Here is a 21,047-nt window from a genome sequence, read left to right on the forward strand (position 1 = left end):
TGAAACAGTAGTCTCTGAGAAAGATCTCTCATCAGTCTTTCTAAGTAACCTGGAATTCAGGCATGCTAGGAATTTTAAGAGAACTGAAAAAATATGGAAAATTTACTGAATAAAGTTCATAGATTCAGAACCTTGCATTGGGACATCAAGCACCAATCGTGAACATCAATAAATGCTTCTGACAAGGAAGAGTAATCCTTTATCCTGTGGGAGAGCTGTTCATATAGATAAAAAAAGAAGGAGGAGTCTTACTTGGAATTTTCAGAACATTTGTTAATGTTCTGAATCACGAACATCATTAATTCTTCTAGGAAAAAAGATAAGGTTTAAATCTTCCCAATAATAGTGGAAGGTGACTTTTACCAGTGTCCACAGAAAAAGAACGTTTTAAAACATGCAAACCAGCTTTATTCCCTTATTTCAAACTAAGCAGATGCCTTTAGAAGGGCAATAATTTACAGAGACATCAACCAAATTTATATATATTTTTATGGAACAAAATAAATACCTTAAATCCTTTTTATAAAGCTTTGTTCTTCACATTGGACTTATCACCAAAACCTAAACATCAGTGGCAGGGATAATGGAGATGTGCAAAGTTGACCTCTGAGTGACGCTTAAAAAGCAGGAACCAGGAAAACAGAAAGCAGAGCATTAAAACTCTGCAGACTGAAACACTGGAAAGCACGTTACCTCATCATCATCCGCATCGTACTGTGCATAATGCTGCTCCAGGAGCTCTCTCTGGCGGCGTTCCTGTTCCAGAGTTTGGCTAATCAGCTGTGCAACCTCGCTCACTTGGCCTGGTTTTTCTCGGCCAATTACAAACCTAGACAAGACACCATTGAAGAAATGATCACTCCTATTGTTTTACAAAAGTTCTTTATTTTTACCTCTGTTTAGAATAGAGACTGGCCTTTTTTTGCAAAACTGTATGGCTGTAACTGTTTTACACATGTTCTGCGGATTCCATTTGCCAGAAGGGCACTGTGTGCAAGACTGATCCCAGCATTGCCATATTGACAGCAAGAAAAAAAACAGAAGTGTCAGTGACGACTACAGCCTGCAATCCAAATTTAGCAAAAAAAGATCTGCAGAGTTGGAACTCCACAGATACAAACCTATAGCAGGGCCACTAATAAAAAATGTATCAGCACTTGCATTTCCTTAAAAAGCAAGACATTTCTCAGAAGCCTATGATGCACACCAACAGTGCAAACTTCTGACAGCTCACAGTGAAAGGAGCGTGCACGGGAGAAACTTTTTTTCCCATCTTCACTCTGAAGACATTTCTGAGCTCTTTGATTTGCCTTTCAGCTATGACAGAGAATCGATTTCTACATTTTAAAATCTGACAGATACCATTTCCCTAACTTTAAACTGCATTTAAATCTTTTATTTCACAAACTTCTGTTGCTAGGGAGCTTTTTTTTCCTCCACTGCTAGCTATCTCTGAACACTGGAAGTGTGCTTCTTTGGCTTAACAAAAGACAACAGCACCGTCTCTTTCTTGGCTAAGATTTCCACGTCTGCTTTCCAATTTTGCTTTCTGCAACTGAAATCCAGGATTGGCTTTGATTATAACACTATTTTTCAGCACAACATCATATCCATAGTTAGATATTTTGCTACCTGTAGCTTTAATTACAAACACTCATTATGCATTACCAACACTGTAAACCACTGAACAAACGCAAAATTTAAAGATGCCAAGGAGTATTTTCTCAGCAGGCTAGAAAAACAATTAGGCAATCACAGATGAAAAAAGAATTATGCAGAGCAGAGAAGTTACAATCAATTGACACACTGCACGGTAAACTGTCTGTTTCCACAACATTTGGCTCAAAATGACATATTTAATGTATTATTGGGATGAGAGGTAGAAGTGTGCATTATATCCTGTGCAAGAGAATTATTTTGATTAGTTCTGTTTATCGCTATTAATGTCAAGTTTCTGTGAGTGGATGAATCTGAACCCATTTCCTACGGCAAATATTTTTTCAGACTCTATGAAGTCAGGCACTACAGAAAGGAACACAATTTGGAGATTATTTCAACATCAAAATATGTGAGTCAGTAATTACTTCCAAAAGGATAAAGGTGAGAATGAATGACTCTATGCAGAATAATGAGACAATTCTCTGAAAATAATTTGCAATAAAGTCTTAGTTTAAAAACATCAATAGAAAATAGAGCAGAAAATAGGAAAAAGCTTTAAAGCAAGTAACACCACCATTTTAATCTTAATCAAAGCCGATCACAGTCTGGCACTCATATGCTACAATTACAAAATATGACAGCAATGATAAAGACCTGGGGCTGAAAGGAAAAGGATGTTTCTTCGTGGCCCCTTCATCTGTTTTGCACACTGACTCATAGTCAGATCCTATTCCCCTGAATTTTAATTTCATAGCCAAGTATTACAGAGACTAAAACAGCCGTATTTTCAGTCTCACATGGGAGGAACAACGAACTTTCAATATTGCTACATGAAGTAAAAAAGGATTCAACCCATGTTTGCTGTGCATTTATCTCTTCGACTTCAAACAAATTAATTTCTACGCTGAATACCCAGGACAGACAATGTATAATCAATCTGAAGTACGATAACTCCTGACTATTTGGGATTAACACATAAAGATTTTGGAGTTTTTATACTTGAAAAGGAAGTTTTTATATTTTCCAGCAGAAGAATTCCCATTTCCACATTAGGAAATGTGGAAATGTTTTTGACACTGTGGACTGCAGAGGCACTGTGGACTTAGGAGGAAGTAAGTTTTTCACTCAGAGGGTGATTTGATGAACTGGAACAGGTTGCCCAAGGAGGCTGTGGATGCCCCATCCCTGGAGGCATTCAAGGTCAGGCTGGATGTGGCTCTGGGCAGCCTGGTCTGGTGGTTGGAGACCCTGCACACAGCAGGGGGGGTGAAACTCGATGATCATTGTGGTCCTTTTCAATCCAGGCCATTCTATGATTCTATGGCTGCGCTGCATTAATACTTTCATACAGACATGGATGTTTACATAGGAAACAAAAACGTTTCAAGTTACTAATTTTTTTCTCATCCAACAGCCATTCTCATTTTAGTGATGTAATTTTCAAGACTTTTATCACGCGTCAAAGTGAAGTTTTTAGATGATACCTGAGGCTATTGATGATACATGAATAAATGCTTCAAAGCAATGACAAAGCACAGAACAAATGCTTTCAAAAAAAATAAATATGCAAGTAATCTTTTCTTTTCCTATAATTTACTGCTTTAAGGTGAAAGATTTCCAAAGTGTCTGAAAGTAAACATTTAGAAGCATTAAATCTATGATTGATGTCAGAATTGCAAACTTGTACAATGGAACATGACATGGCAAATAATTGCAAATTTTACATACAAAATCAAACCTTTTGCTACACTGCATTCCACGACCTTAAGAATATCAAACTATATATAATAATTATGTTTAACCTATAACTGAAGTACTTCATACATTATAAATTTGTAAGTGAAAGAAAGAATATTTCTCTCTTAGAAAACCATAAAAGAGGCCGTTATTAAAATGCTAAGCATGAATAGATCTTTAAGCCTAGAAAGACTTTGGATATAAGAACTATCATAATCTGAAGTGTTTAAATATGAGAAAGAGACATAAGGTTGTGATTCAGTGACCACAAAATTAGTCACTGAACCATCATCTGCACACTTCAGTGAAATGGCTAATTATGTATTTCCCATCACTCTGCCTCACAAAAATTAAGCACATGCATTTCAGTCTTGATTAATTAGTCTCAAGGGCCACAAGTATTACAACAAAGACCTATAAATTCTATCAGCAATAATATCCTTAAGAAGCTGGTTATGTTTCTGGATATGAGACAAATGAGGGTTTGGAAACCTTTAAACTCATCATGGCAATATTTCCCTTAATTATCAAAGCTAGAAAAGCAAAATAAAACCAGGCCAATCTGCAAAGCTGTACTATAAGCACAACTGTACTAAATCTCAGGGCACTACTGACTATTCCTGATGTCCATAAAACTGGAAGAGAGAAGGAGAGAACAGCACTGAGAAGAAGGCTTGAGCTGACCTTGATATTCACAGCTGCACAGGATCTAGCTGAATTACCAGCTGTGAAATATTATTCTCTGTGGTTACGGTGTTAAAATAAACAGGGACAGAGCTAGGAACATAATTACTACTTGAACCTATCACGGATGTAAGGAAGTATAAAAGAATATAACATCTGGAGAAACTGAAAATTAAGCTGCTGGTGGTTAAGAAAAGCATTCTACTGAAATTGGCAACACCTACATCTCCTGCAATCCAGTCAGCATTTAATGATCTTAAAGCACACTGTAAATGGATTTCTGCATATTTCCAGCTTTTATTAAACGAGGATCTGCAGACTTGCACTTCTTGAAGTAACAAAATACATAAGCATACATATGTGAATATATATATATATAAAACCAAATGTGGTACAGAAACATTATTGTAAGAATTAATTTAATTAAATAACATTTTGATTTTGAAATGCACTTTGGTACTAGAAAAACAGGGGACGAGGCATGAATTCTGTGACACAAAACTGATGCTCCACAGCATGGATTTTTAGTGACTGATTCTCAATGACCATTTTTTCTAAAAAGACTTTGAGCCTTAAGTGCCCAGTTAAAATAATTTAGCTTTGATTCCTTAAATACAACAAAAAATAAGAAGTAAGAAAAGTTTAGAAAAGATTTTCTTAGAAATAAAGAACAGAGTTTTTACTACAATAGGATTCACATTGCCATTTTATCTTCTAATCTTTACTAAAATATCATTTGGTCAACAAAAAATGTATAGTTTATTTCACTGCATTTGGGGAATTTTAACAGATTTTTTTTAAGAGAGGTTTTAAAAATGGTTTCCCTCTGAGCTTTAAAGCACAACGCTTCTGCTACCATTTATCCCACTTATTTCAAGATGTCTTTAATTACTTTCTCTGGCTGGTTCCATTAGGATAATAACCATATAATTAATCCAAAGTGCTACAAGTGTTATGAACTCTGTAAGAAGGCAGTTTTATTTAGTTACAGTAGAGCAAGCTCGAACTCGATGCTTTTTCATAAACAAGAAAAAAATGGCAGTATGAGATGCAGGGGTCATGGACCAGACATAAGAAATTCACTAACTGTGAGGTGCCACTACACTTCCTCAAATAAAAGGATCTGAAACCTAAGAGTCATACAGACTCTCTGAACTACTGTATAGCTTAGTTTGATCTGAATCCCCCATCCTAAAGCAGAGTTGGCTCTGACAAGTGCAAGGAAGGGATGCCATCAAGAGGAAGCTGGTCAGGCTTGAGAAGAGAGCCCATGTGAACCCAATGAGTTTCAAACAGTCCAAGTAGAATGTGCTGCACTTGGATTGGGGCAATCCCAGATATGAATACAGGCTGGGAGAACTCAGAAAGAGCAGTCCTGCCTTAAATGGATCTGCCTTAAATGGATCTGCAGGTTCTGATGGACGAAAGCTGGACCTGAGCCAGCAGTATGCACTTGTGTTCTGAAGGCCAACGATATCCTGGGCTGCGCCATAAGAAAGGTGGCCAGCAGGGAAAGGGAGGTGACTGTTCCCCTGTACTCTGCCCTTGTAAGGACCTATCTGCAGTACTGTGTCCAGCCCTGAGGCCCCCAGCACAAGGTATAGATTTGTTTCAGTGGGTCCAGAGGAGGGCCACAACGATGATCAGAGGACTGGAGTACCTCTTCAATGGAAAAAGCTTGAGGGAGCTGGACTTCTTTTGCCTGGAGAAGAGAAGGCTCTGGGGAGACTTCACTGCAACTTTCCAGTACTTGAAGGGAGATTATAAGCAGGACGGGGGACTGACTTTTTACATGGTCTGATAGTGATAGGACAAGGAAAAATTGCTTTAAATTAAAAGAGGGGAAATCCAGGCTGGATGTTAGGAAGAAGTTCATTACTTGGAAGGTGGTGAGACACTGGCAAAGGCTGCCCAGTGAAGCTGTAGATGCCCCATTCCTGGATGTGTTCAAGGCCAGGTTGAATGGGACTCAGGCAGCCTGAGCTGGTGGGTGGCAGCCCTACCCACCACATGGGGCTGGAGGTCTCTAAGGTCCCTACCAACCAAGCCATTCTATAGTTCTATGAGTATTCTATTATCCTATGGTCTTCAGCATAGGATAGTTTTTAAACTCTCTAAGGATGGAAGAATTCCACGGGCACCTCTGCACAACAGTGCTGGCTTTCTGCCTCTTAACCACTCTCTTCAGCTCCATCTCACCTGCAAATTTCCTAACGGTCTTTCTGTTTTATGTCCACCTGTGCCACCACTCACCTCCTCACCCCAATCAAAAACAAGCATGCATATATTGATTTCTGAAGCCATTAGCTGTAACAAAGGGGAAACGAGGGTGAATGGTAAACAAGGAAGTAAATAAGGTTTGCCTGGAGATTAGTGATTGTGGTGACTCAAAATGGGAACAAACAAGCAAACAACTCTGCCTGGAGATTAGCATCCAACACAACATGAGGAAGTAATCACCACCAGTGGATGAAAGACGCAATGACTGAATGAAGTTACCTAAGGTCACATAAGAAAAAACTGATCATAACCCTTTGGAATCAGAGGTCCAGTCGATTTTCCGCTCACCTTAAAGACACCAACTAGTCCCAACCTATTCAACCAGTTACAATGACACTAGATGAGATCATACCAAAAGCCTCGTTAAAGCCAACTCAAAATCTACTGCCATCCCCTCACCCACAGAGCCAGTCTTTGGAAAAATTGAGACAAAGCAGACACTAATTTATCTCCCAACTTTTCTGCATCCACAGTTTCCCTGTTTTCCCTGTTTTGCTGCTGACATACCTGAAGAACCCCTTCTTGTCTCTTGGGTGCATTTACCCTTCAGAGCATTAACCCATGGGATTAGCATGCGTGGCTAACGCTTGTCAAAGCTGCCATCAAACTTCAATGAAGAACTGAGCAGTTCTTCCCTAGTTTGAGTAACAGATTTAGCACACTGCGTCCCTTAACTGTCTCACTGAACATTTGTGTCAAGTTGTTTTTTGTTTACTCCAAAACTCTCCTGGATTACCAGCACTCAACCAAGCTGCCATCCTAGCAGATGCTGGAGCAGTGTGAGTCCCCTTTAAGTGTCTAGCCATAACTTCTAAACATGTCACTCATTTCAAAGCAAGAGCTGAGTCATTTTCCCTTCTGACTACATTATAGAGCCTGATGGCAAACACAATCTTGCTCCACTTTGTCTATTGGTTTAAAAGCCAATATCTTCCCTGCAGCATCAGTTGCACAACCTGGGCTTGACCTGCATCCAGTCCCATCCGGCTGGCATGGTTGAGAAGAAAATCTGTTGTCTGCTGTAGCCCCCAGAGCCCTGTGACATGGTTAAGATATTCTTCAGCAGCTTCAGCAAAGTAACTGCCAAAGGCCCAGAAAAGCCTAAGCAGCCTCTCCACAGCACCTTGGATATGAGCCCCTGATGAGCTATACTGCTATCAACACTAAAGGGATATCAGAGCCAGACAATTACAAAGTCATGTAGAAAACCCATGCACCAGTGTTAATGCACTTAGATTAATTATTCCCACAGAAATCAATTCTAGGTCAGGGCCTCACTGACACATTATCTTTACTCAAAACCACTTTAAAATTAGCCAGTGGATTCAACATTCTGGCACTTTCCCAAGCTGTGGTTCTTATTCTGCTCTGCACAGAGCACGATCAGGGAGAGAACCTCTTCCATCTCCTCCAGTCAGCATGACAGTTTCCCAATACAATACTTGCTTAGAAGTTTTCTTGAATACATGATGATCAGCATTCTCCGTAGCACCACTGAATCCTTATGGGAACGGCCTCCTCAAAGAAAAGTATTTACAAATCTATGTTTTAACATTCCTGAATATAAGAGAAGCACACACGCTGCCTCTGTTCTAAAGGTGCCAGTGCTATATGGGAATGTTTTACAACCTAACTGCATTGAGTTGAGATCTGCCTTCCCTCATTCTCACTGGTGTTGGCATCTATGGGAAGCAAATCCAAGAAGGCAATGCATATGGACAAGAAGTAAGCTGCTGAGTTCTGACCACGTCCTCAGTCTAGGTAATTACATGACCCAGATTCTAGCCATGCTGAGCACACTCACAGCACAGTTCAGGGATAGCTCCTACAGCACTGTATTGTGGCATGCTGAGTTATCCTGCAAGGATGAGTGTTGGCTATTTCTGCCCAGCTGTCACAATGTTGTATCACAAAAACCAAGATGCACCAAAGCTTGGTAGGAACTTCCACAGCAAATTTCACTTAGAAAGATTAAATAAATTAGCTAAATAAACATTTATGGTGGCATTTCAGTTGCAGAGTTAGGAGTTTTTGTTTAGATTAAGCTGACTTGAGGATAAAGCGATTCAAAACCTGTCAAGCTACTCTTCTTTTCAGAAAAGCAAAAGAAAACTCACTCCATATGAAATCCAGCCCTACTGAATCTTACTAATTCATGTTAAATGTATTTTAAAACAATGCTGTGAGTGCCTAGCAAAATAAAAACTTCTGCATGGTTTATTTATAAATTTTATGGTTAAACATATCATTTCCTATCCGAATGTGCTAATATTTCACAAAATTACTTGCCATCAAATTCAAATTAGCTAGCTCTTTGGGCACGGGGGCGATCTTAATGCCAGTAAAATACATAGTGCCAGGAAATCCTCTTAAGCGCTAGTAATTGATCATCTGCACAGTTAAACTGACGAGACAGTCTCTGGAACCATTTGGCCCAAGTTAACAAGTACTATACCGACAGTACTCAGCCACAGATGAGGAGTCAGCAAAGGCTATGAGCTTGCTGCTTCCAGCAGGCAATTTGGACACAGATGCCCTGCTCTGCAAGGTAAGAGCATTGAACAGCATGAGCAAAGACAGCTCCAAGGCCAGCTGGCTTCAGTGCCCAGGGGCAGCCCCAGGCACACTGCACCTGCTAGAACAGGCGCAGCAAAGGAATACGAACTGCACTGCAGTACAGCCAGGCTTACCTCATCAGTGCTAAGAGTTCACAGTGCTTTGAGTAATTTCTCATGTTAAATGCAGCATGCTATGTCTGGTAGTCTTGTAGAATGACTGCCAGTGCTGATAGCTCTTTGCAAGGACCAGGAGTAAGAAAATAGGTCATATTATGTAATTTTTGCGTTGCCATACTGGAACAAATGGGAGAAATTTACACTGTTTAGATCCAAGGCACCACAATTGAAGTTTCTACTGAGTCCCTGATTCAGGTTTATCATAGACTTATCAATCCGCCCAAGAATCAGAGCATGCAGTAAGCACAAACGGCTTCGTAAGCAACCATTTATAAAGTCCCAGCATGATAGAATTGCAGAGCAGAGGACTTTTCTTTCATTCTCTTTCTCCCTTTTTGGTTCCAGGTTTGGATTAAAGGAAACAGATACTGGCAGGAAAAGGAAGAACAAAAACACTTTCAGCCAGGAAAAAAGACAATATAGTCCAGCCCTCTGTATCTGATACAGAGGTAGCAGATTCTGCTTTTGGTTCCTGCCTCATTGCCCAAGACTAGGAAGAAAGAGAAATTTCTCCGGTCTCTTCCACTACATGGATTTGTATGTAGGATGGACAATGCCAGCAAATGTTTAAAGGACACAGTTGTTTCACAGGGCAAGAGGACAGGCAGAAAAATTTAAAAAGAACAAGTGAAAATCTGCAGGGAGGCATGCTGGAAGAAGAGAAGATGATTATGTACGGGAAGGATTCGCAGAAATAAAGCAATGCTGCTCACTTTTACCATGAGCAAATATAATTCCCCAGAGGGGTATATTGCTGTTGGCTAGATCCTGCTGTTGACTTCATTTGTCCTCTATACTGTCTGATTGCTTGCAAAGACACGAGTATTTAAATTACCTTTCCAGATGTTGTGATGTTAAACAAAACTAACAGCAGGCATGCAAATTACTCTTTTTCGAGACAGTATATTTTCCAGAAAGAAATCAGCTCAACATGGAGGGAGGAATTTGCTGAAGAAAGAATAAATGATTTCTCAAATTGTTATCGATTAAAATGCGAATATTTCAACTTTCTCATTTAACTGCTCCTTTTATAAGAGCTATGTAAAAAAGTAAAAACTCCATTCTTGCATTTCAGATTGCATTTGTACTACAGAAAGAGATAAAGAAATTAGGTGATAAACTGGGAATATGAGTTGCAACAAAATCCTGCTTTGAATTAAAATTGTCCAGATAGGAAGAAACACAAAATGATAATAAACGATTCTGTATGAGAATAGAGAATTGCTAACTGTAGAAAGCCTCCGGGTTTGACAGCTACACTGCTATTGTTGGAAACTCTTCTTCACCAATTGAGAAGATTAATTAAACAGCAAGGTGGCAAAATTTGCTAACTAATTATTTAGTTTCTTTATTAATATTGGAAGACTTTGAGGCAATTCAGAGGAGTTTAATGAAGCAGAATTTGGTAAATACGCTGGTAGGTTAGAATTAATATAATTAATTTCAAGGTGGTGCCAATCAAGAGAAAAGTGACAGCTTTTGTACAGGTACTGCATGCAGGGTTCCCCAAAAACTCAAGAGCTGAATAAGAAAGCACCATGAGAGCATCTGCTCAATGCCTAGCAACAGTTTGGAGGCTGAGAGGATGCTTAGTTTCATTCAGAAGGAAGGATACGGAAGGAGGTTCACAGAATTTAAAAACTTCCTCTCCAATATAACAGTGAATTTGGCTAAAAGAAATGTTTCAGGAGAAAGCAATAGTAATAAAAGCATGCAAGCAGTATATGAAGAACTGGGATTTTCAGTTGAATCATACTCTTTTCTTCTTATCAATCCAGTAAGATTTCCTAGCATCTCACCCTCTCTTCTTCTGACCTTGTGCTTCCCACAGCTGGATGGCATGAAATTTTGCATCTTGTGAGGCTGCAAAGTGAAGTCACACCCAATCACTAACCGTTCCTTTATTTTCTGGACACCACTGAAAGCTTCCACATTTGTCCTAGGAAGGACTGGTGCTAGGTACTTATGGTAAAAAAGATGGTTTTCTCTCTTAAAAAACTAGGTTTTCTTTCTTGTGGCACTGTGTTTAAGAAAAAGCCTTCCTGGAAGCCCATGACTTTCCATGTGAACTTTCTTTGATAATGCCATCAGGGTCCCCAGCACCCTTGCATTATGATTAAAAATGGGGGAAGAGCAAACACACTCAAGACCTCAGAAGCAACTATGAAGAACTTTAGACCTGCTACTGATCACCACAGTCCATGAGGAACAAGAAAGCTAGGACCTAAAATAAGCTGGAGAATCACCATGGCAGGATAGGATTACCACTGTCAAGATGCCTCTTTATATTGTATTATATTAGGCACCACTAGCTAACCTAGGTTGAAGGATTAGATCCTAAATGGGTCAGAAGATGCACAGAACTGTTAGTGATATTAGTCTGCTGCTGCCCTCTGACTGCTTCATTAATCTCAGAGCAGGGGCGACACTCAACAGAATTAGAAAGAACACAAATTTCGAAAGAAAATCTCTCTTTTATATAACAAAACTCTGAAATACCCTAAGATATTAGTAAACCAAATAGTTAATCAAAATTATAAAGAAGACGTGATATTTACATGAATTAAAATAGCATTCATAGTTGCATTTGCCAGATTAGAGTCACGGGGATACTAATTCTCAGCCCTAAACACAGAAGCTGATTGCCAGCTGGGATTACAGAAGAACTCTCTCCTTTCTTCATTTCATGGGTTACCAGAGTCCATCTGGTGGATGCTGATTATCTTCCTTTAAAACATCGTAAGAAAGAATCGAGGAATTAACTGTTACTGGAGAAGCCAAATTAGTAGGATCAATGGTCTTCTGTTGTGGAATGACAATCCTTCCAAATAGTTCAGTACTCCGAACAGTGGATAAGATAATAATAGATGCTTGTGTTTGCTCATTTTCCCCATCCCCCTCAACGAGAACAGTTCAAAAGGTAAAAGTCATGTCTCCATTTTCACAGATTCCTTACTATGTCAGCTACAGACAGTTTGGATAAATTTTTCTGGCAGAAACATTGCAAAATCTATTCTAGGTCAATGACTTCCACTGTCAGGATCGTTGAAAATGTTCTGAAGGATCAAAGGAGAAAAACAAATCACTAAGTATTGGTATTATGCAAGCTTCCTGAAGAGGTATTGATTGTGAAATATTAAAATCTAGCTTTATTGTCATTCTTCTCATGAATGTCCTTGCAACTGATTACATATAATAAACTTTCCTACCAAAACTAGCATGCATTCTGCTTAGAATCAGGGTAACATGACTGCATATAAGTAATACTGTGGGGTAACACAGGAGGTGATGCCAGTGAAATGCACTGTATCTCTCTGTGTACAGGATACCAGGCAGAAGAAAGATATATGCAGTTCATGCAATAATCACTAAGATAACTATGCTTATTAAAGCAATTCTGTAAAACCCATCACTCTGACATTGTTAAATAGCACACAAGTATGTGTGTGATTTCTCCTGTGAAGGACAGATCCAGGAAGTTGCCTTGTTTTGAATTAAGCTGTGTGAATTAGGGTGTCTGACTGCACATTGCCTGCACACTTGTAGTTCAGATGGGACATCTGCAGAAGGAAAGGTAGCAGGTATTTATACAGCAGGTTACTGCTCTCTTCTTTTCCAAAGATAGCTCAGCAAACAACCTTTTCCACTACTCCTGCCTCCCCTGGTGACATGGATCATTAATGGCAGCTACTAACACAACGACTACATGTAAAGGTCAGTAGCACTGCCCTTCACACTTCAGACAGGCAGGAGCTAAGGGCTGGGGGTATGTGAGGGATTCTGCCCAAAAGACTCTCTTATGCTGCTCCCAAGGTTCTGGTTCACAGACAGTGGAGATAGATGATTTTTCCATCTCATCTCTTCCACAGGTGTACCTGGGAATGAGGATTTGACAGGAAACAACCATTCTCTCCACAAAACACACAGCAGGCAGAGCCCTTGTATCATACAGAAGATGATACAAGGCAAGATATAAATACATAATTTTTGGTCATATCTAAATTCACTAGTATCAGTTCTAGCTTACTTAACAAGCAAATGTTTAAACCTATAGTAAAGACAAGACCATCAAACCATCCTGCATTCTCTATCTCCCAAAAGGAAAGCTGACTGGAAATATTTCTAATTTTGAGTAGCTAAAACCCACCAGAGTCCTCCAGTGTCAGCAGAGCACCGTAGAGCATGGCCACTCAGTACCTGAGCAGAACGTGGGAAGGATGCTGATGCCACAGAATACTCAGCAGTATCACCAGCCTCACTTCCAGTTTATAGTAAACCAGGAAAAAAGAAGCACATTCTTCTCAACCAGCTTGTGTAAAACAGAACAATCTTTTTTTTTTTTCTTTCCCCGTGAAATTTTAAATGAAACAAAACCAGAGGAAATTGCATCAAATTCGTTTCTTTTCCTAATTATATGTAAATTAGTAAAAGACTGCTAACCATACAGAATGTCAGCATGCATACAGATCCTTCTGACTTCTATTTTATTTAATAATATTTAATAGTCTAAGTATTGCTCTTATTTCAGATATATTTTGTATTATAATCTATAAAATCTTTTTGCTTTTAAGAGTGTTTTTAAATCTAGTTGTGATATCAATACATACAGACATTTTTCCTGTGAAAGCTCAATATCTGAAGCTTACTCACAAGGAAAGATGCAGAAACTCACACATCTCTCCTTGATAAATGAGACCTGTCAGAAGCCAGTGATCCCTGAGCACAGGATAACTAGTGAGCTTTACAATGGGAGCTCAACAACAATGGAGAAACACTTTTTAGTGTCTGGTATTTTATAACAAAGGGGCCTAGACCGCAACCAGTTTGACTGTAATTAATATCCCATGAGAAGATTCTGGGAGCATTCTGTATGAAAATCATTTTACATTTCTTCTTTTCTCCAAATCCATTATTTTTCCATAAAGGAAAGTATTCTGTTCTGTAACTTATTCAATAACAATTACACAGACTAAGTTGATTAGGTCAGAACTTTCCTTTTTCTTTTTTTTTTTTTTTTGAATTGAAACATCAAACACAAAATACAGTAACATTTGTTCTGTGCACTGAAACATGGGAATACATTATTTTCTGTCATAAGAATTTTATGTTCAGAAGTCCCAACTCTGCAGAAACCTAATAAAGTCGATACTCATTTTTGTATTCAAGTCAGTAGGTAAACTCACAGCATGTGTTCTGTCTTTGCAGAAATAAAACTGATGTAGCTACAACTGTAAATGTTACACAAAAATATACTTGCCTACAATTACACTACAGTTTTGAATTTTTTTTTTCCCAAATAACTTCCTTCTGGCAAAAACTTGATCAACCACCTCCACAATTCTTTACAGAATTTAGATTTCAGTATTATTCCTTAATGTTGTAAACGAACAGCCATGGAATTTCTGTGGAAACCTGCACAGCAGCATAGAACACCACTGGCTGTGGGAGCTGCATCTATTGCAACCAGTACTTCAGTCATGATTCAAAAGTGAGGCCTGAACTCAGAAGAATTCAGCTGTATTCATCAGAGAGGATTTGAAGAGAGAACCAAAGAGTGGCTTTAGAAAGGCTGCTAAAAATGCCAAAGATTTTTCTGGAATTATTTTGCACAATTATTGTTTGCTGAAATTAACAAGCTATTAAACAGAAAATCTATGTAACAGAATATGTTTTTAAACGGCTTGACAATTCATTTCTCAGGAAACATTCTTACACATTTACAAACATTTTATGGTCTTGTATTTACATTCATTTTCTTGGTTGTTAAGCATTTTACAGATACTTGCAGTGATGCTTTTCAGTTAACCACAGCATAGGAGCACAGAGATAGAAACTCAGAGATGGTGCAGAGACTGGGGCAACACAATGAGCCAATACAGGGCTGTTACTCTCCCCACACCAGCAGCTCTCAGGATTGCTGCCCCCCATACCACCCTCTCCCTGCCATGCTTGCACCTGGGAGCAGTGGTGTGCTCACTGCCTTACTCTTTGGCCCTGGGGCAGTGCCACAGACAGCAGAGAAGGGACAAAGACACAAAAAATTTCTGCTTCTACCTAAATAGACTGATTCTCCTGTGAGGGAAGTCCGGTAACCTTAAACACTCAATCACCTTTTTTTTTTTGCTTCTACAATACTCACCTGACCTTCCCTTTAGTGTTTCTAAGAACAGTTGCAGCAAAATTTTGTGTAACGCCAACCAGACTGATGCCATCAACTTCCACAATTTGGTCATTCACTTGGATCCTTTCAGGAAAAAATACAAATATATAAATAAGTTAAGGAGTTCTTGGAGTATTTTCAACTAAACTTAGAGATTTTAGCTTGATTTTGAACAAAAACTCAATCATAACATGATTGAGGTAAATAATCACACAATTCAAAAGACTTTCTTCCTGAATTGGGACTGTACCATCTGAAATACTGGCAAATAATAGGAAACATTAGCAAGGAAGCAATGAAAAACTGTTTGCATATCTCATAAATCCAGATTCAAAGTTACCATTACAGCTTCAATCATCCGATGTTTTCCTTTTGTATAAATACAGCAATACAAATTCCTGCCTTTGTCGTATGACTTAAATTAAATGAGAAACTTGAACTGTCTATTCATTCTATCATTCTTTCCGAAGCCAATCTTGGAAAACAGCATAAGACATAGCTTTGGTATTTCACACTAATGGAAAAAACTGTGATGTTTAACTAAAACAACCTGCTCGTCTGTAGGGAAAAGAGCGTGTGCATCAGATATCATTGTGACCTACTCTCTTAAAATATTTCATCTATCTTGCTCCAAAAAGATGAATTCCCAATGTAAGACCAATCACAGGGCACAATACAATAAGGCCTTGGACTATTTTAACAAGGACTATCTCTTTCAAATACTGGTTTATAGCTGATACATTGTTTGATGCAGAAAAGTTAGGAGGAATTAAAAAAATGCTGCTTTTATCTGAAATGAGCACTGGTATGAAGTCCCTAGAGCTGGCATAAGAATTCTCTACATTAAAACATTTAGAAGGAGGATTGATAGGTTAAACTGTCCTCTAGTGATACACAAGCTTGTCTCATTTAAAAAATAATTACAATACAAGAGCAAAACCTCACATCCAGAGGTAATCAAAACGAGCAATTTTTAATTATTTACACAGACGTTACCATCTAAACAAGACAGTTTATACAGGAATCAAGAAACAGCTTTGAAAAAATCTTTGATTTCTTTTCAAAGACAAACTTTCACAGCAGAGCCTTTGAAAGAGACTTAAGTATCCTGACTTGAGAAACTAATTTCACTGTCAAATCTGAGACAATGCTTTGCAGCTCTACATGTGTTCTAACAGTAACTCCAGTTCTTCTGACTCTGCTGATGAGGTAAGAATTAAGAGATCTATGCTTTGGAGGCTTCACATCACAGAATGCCAGTGTGCTCTGGGCAGGATCTCTCCTTTCTGTACATATGAAATCTTGAAAAAACGATCTTTGAAACAGCTTGCAAACTCCTAGCTTAGAATCACAGCAAGCATCTTGATCTCAGAATTCTGATTTAACCATGTATTGTATTTAATAAATACAATATAATATATTATATTTAATAAATACAATATAATATATAATAATATGAACATGTATCATATTCATATCTATTGTATTTGGATACTATATAAAAATTAATATTTTTCTCGTAATTTAGCATAATGAGTTGCAGTCAGATAGCTTGCAGGTGCTCCAAGAAAGAAAATTTAAGAAGTTGGTGCTCAGTGAGGAGAAAATTGTCACACTCTTGCCTGAAAACTAAAGGGAAGAGGAACAGATTCCTTTGTAAAGGTAGTTCAGCTCCCATGCTTCACATACTTTATGACGTAGTGCACTAGTATTGTTCATACAGATACATAGCATTTCAAGTGATGAAATATCATTTTAGAGAACTGTTGTTTGCAGTTTTGTTAATGAACTGCAATTGAGTCTGATTCCATTTGTTCTTTGGGTGTTTTGTATCTCCTTGTCTGTTCAGCTCCTACATTCAATTCCAGCTTTTATTTTTATGACCATTGCCTTCAAAATCTCTCTTTCAAGATATAGACAAATTTTAATTATACCTAAACATGCATATATATCACACCACATACAATTAACACAATTATTATCTAACTGTATAATTACATGTAATTCAAGAAGTTTCCTGTCTGTTGCCGTGTACATTCAGTGCTGCCCAGACTAAAACACTCTCCAGCCCCGCTCCCCCTACAGCTCTGGACTTCTCCAATCCATACCTTGGCCCTAATCCTCTGCACATGGTCAGTGCCAGACAAGCCCAGCCGCTCTATGGACCAAAATGTCCTCAGAGCACTGTTCTCTGGGCAGCCTTCCCTTTTTGATTAGAAATTCCCTCCGCAGCCCCCTCCACCTGGAGCTCTAGGCTTCCTGTCCCTCAAATCTAATTTCCAACATGAAAGAAGAATTAGACTCATGTTGGCAAAGCCTAGATTATAAAGGTTTAACTGCTTTCATCATTAACTAAATTGGTAATTCTTCTGACAATTATTTTCTAATGGCTGTGACTTAAAACTCTACCTATGTGAAGCAGCAGTTCTATGAAGTGGAACCAAAGGAAGTCAAATAAATACTAGCATAATTATTGCTCTGTGTGATGAAGTGAAAAATATAACCTATGCAGAGGCAAAGTTCAGAGTATTTTTCATGTTAGTAACTGTGTAATGTTTCAAAACAGTTGTTCTTGATGTTCTCAAAATACTTTAAAATGACTCATCGCCATCATCATTTGAAAAAAAAAAAGCTATCACATTGGCCAAGAATTTTATTTTTCTTATTTAGTCCAATGATTGATTTTATATTTTACACACTATTAATAATCTCTTATTACTTATTAGCGTGCTTTCATTTGGATTTCTATCAAAGCACTGACCTTGGTTAAATACTTCTACACAATGCCTTTCAATATGACAGCTGAATGCTACCTGTTTACATCAACTTGAATCAATCCAGTGGTGCTCAAACACTGCGATATACTTTTGTACAGATTCTGTGTCTTCAAGTATTTTATTCCATGACTTGATAGGTCTTTCAATAAATGATAGGCATTATCCTACAGATATTGTAATGCTTAAAATTAGAACTTCAGAGAGCCTGCTTCAAGGTTGCTGAAAAGTTATTCAGAATACCTGATCCAACTGCTGAAAAACAATTTTATTTTCTGTTCAGAGATTTTGATTTGCTATCAGTGTTAATGATTAACTAGGCTTTTCAAAAGGATGAAGTTAACAGGACCTTTTACAGTTGGTGCACTTTATTACAGAACTGGCTGCTCCTGACTGAGAGGATTACGTATCCCTTTCTCAAGTGAATGATCAGTCAGGCTCTCAAAGAGAAAATGAGAGGGCTATTTCTCAGCTGACTGAACATTCATACAGTTGGAAACCAACACAAATAGTAGAATAGCCAAAGAAACATATCATTTTTTTTCTCAGATGACAAGCTCCTCTCAGATGCCATCTAGGGAAAAGAAAGAAGAGACTTGTAATTGAACATTAACTTCTGGAGCCCACTCAAGACATGTGAATAATGAGAGGAACAGAAAATACATATTATCAGAGACCAGGTGTGAGCTACTCTGATTTTCAACCAGAGAATGTCACACAGAATGCCAGTAGTGAGCTTAATGCCTTTTGGTTGAGCTCAAGCATATTTTTCAGAATAAACATTCACTTAAATTTTAAGTAATGAATGAATTCATGACATCCGGAGATGTCAGCATCTTTACTTCCCTTCATAACTTTTTAAGCCTGGGATAAATCAGTACTTGGCCTTCAAGCTGGGGTCTTATTGCCAAAATTTGTAGAGATACTGAAAGCCCAGACTGGAAGAGGTTATACTTGAACGGTTTCAGAGCAATGTTATTAAACTCTGTAAACTGACAGGTAGAGTGTGCTGATTTAATCTGTATAGTGTTTCTACAGCAGAAACCTGGTATTTTTAAGTATGCAGTATGAGTAGTACACATTACTTCCAAAGTCTGCACAGGAGGACAAGGCATTCATCATTAAGGCTGAATTCAATTCCTCACCATTGCTTCATACACATTTCCATGTCAGATACCATTCTGTTAGACTGTCCCTTTGCTGCCATCTTTCATGTGGCAACAAAACGTAATGGAATACTGGTGGGAAGGTTCAACCTTGACCGCCATACCATCAACATCTGCTTCTGCTGTTCTGAGTCAGTATAATAAAACAGGAAGCAGTACTTCTGGAGCAGCCGTCATATGTTCAAAAGGAATTATTTGAATTGCACATACCAAATAGGCAATTTTAGAAGCAGTCAGGTTTTACATGAGCACTGTAAACCCTAACCCATTTATTTAATGGAAAGATTTATGTTGCTGATTCCCACTTCAATCGAGTAATGTAGTTTTGGTCCTGTAAGGGTAAAAACCGAATTTTGAAGATTACACATATTTAGAAATACAAAGTGACACTATGTGCTAGTAAGCTTACAAGGAGGTGTATTTAATAAGTTAATAGCTCAGAAACACTGAACTCTTTTCCTAATCATATGTTGAGCAGAAATGTTTTTCATAAGCACTAATTGATTAAAGTTGGTTTGAAGCCAAGAAAGCATGTGAAAGCTCAAAATCATTCAAAACTATCTTCAGCAGTGATGTACAATGTGGAATCTCCAGCTTTACTCATGCCATAGCACATCAGTTTTCAGGTAGCCACAAACAGGCATCCTTTGCAAATCTATTCTTTAACAGTTTAACTCTTGCACCAGAATAGTGTATTTTCTTATACCACCTCAGGTATTTGAACCTTACCAATAGCCTCAGGATTTTACTGCTTTCCGTTATCATGATATACATTTAGCTAACAGTTCCTTCCTGTGGAAATCATAATTCATGATAATTAACACTGGGAGAGTTTCCAAATACTGAGTCTACTTTACCTGCCATCTCTTTCTGCTGCCCCACCTTCTGTTACTGTTTTGACAAATATTCCCAGTTTTTCAAGGCCTGCATCTGCTCCAACTCCCATTCCAATAATGCTAATGCCAAGTCCATCTTCATCTGTGAAAAAGAAAAGTGAAAGCAAAAACTCATTAAGTTTGATTTTATACAGTTATTTGGTAGGTAAACATCTATGCTTTGTTTTCTCTTGATTTGCCATGTAAACAGTGCTAATTCCTTTTGATTCTTTTTAAAAATCTTGTTATTTGACTGCATTAGTTATGCACAAAAATATTACCTTTGCCCCCTTGAGGAACTTAGAACAATAATCAAAGATTTTTATTTTTCCAGGGAAGAATGAAAATATCACATAAACCACTGCATAAAATCATAAAATCATGTGTTAGTGGAGTGACACAAAACAATTATTGTAGGAAAATAAGGAACTGCATGTTTCTCAACTGTTCTTTTAATTTCTCACTGAATAGTTACTGAAATCCAAAAAGCCAAGGTGATTATTAGGGATTCAAGGAAACTCAAGAGATTGGCTATGTAAGCATGTGGACTACCTCAGACTTGTAGATCGATTTCATATGAACTGGAAGGGGCGCACAGACTACATACCTTTTTCTAGTTCAACTGGGAAAAGCTCCAGCTTTTCCACACGCTTCTCGAGTTCATATTCAGCTGATGCAGCCACTGGGTCAACTTCATCATTTCTCCTGTCATAGTCTTCATTGGAGTATGTATTGAAAACCTGTGGAAACAGATCAAAAGCCTACCTCAGAAAGAGCACCAACTTAGGAAAATAGCTTTTCTTCTGTGATGTTGCAGAGTCTGGAAAGCATTGTAAAGGCAAATTTCTCCTGTTCATTCAAATGTCAGGCATTTAAATTCGTGCTACTTTTACACAGAGTGCAAGGAAGGTTGCAAAGGTCAATTCTGAGTATAAATGATTTTTTGTGTTGTTCATGGTTATAAATGCAGAAGGTAA

General features: G+C 38.2%; 1 protein-coding gene across 5 annotated transcripts in view; it reads right to left on the reverse strand.

The window, feature by feature from the left end:
- The window catches only part of PPP1R9A (protein phosphatase 1 regulatory subunit 9A), a 168,512-nt gene that overhangs the window by 40,843 nt on the left and 106,622 nt on the right, over positions 1-21,047 (reverse strand). For all 5 annotated transcript variants that reach the window (XM_090142782.1, XM_090142786.1, XM_090142785.1 and 2 more), the window contains 4 exons: positions 20,678-20,810; positions 20,053-20,173; positions 15,235-15,339; positions 694-829 (listed from right to left, as the gene is read on the reverse strand). In XM_090142782.1, coding sequence (XP_089998908.1) covers positions 694-829; positions 15,235-15,339; positions 20,053-20,173; positions 20,678-20,810 — 495 coding nt within the window. The remainder of the gene's footprint in view (positions 1-693; positions 830-15,234; positions 15,340-20,052; positions 20,174-20,677; positions 20,811-21,047) is intronic.

This window comes from Phasianus colchicus, chromosome 6, assembly GCF_987193195.1.
Source record: "Phasianus colchicus chromosome 6, bPhaCol1.hap1.1, whole genome shotgun sequence".
In the NCBI taxonomy this organism is placed as follows: Eukaryota; Metazoa; Chordata; class Aves; order Galliformes; family Phasianidae; genus Phasianus; species Phasianus colchicus.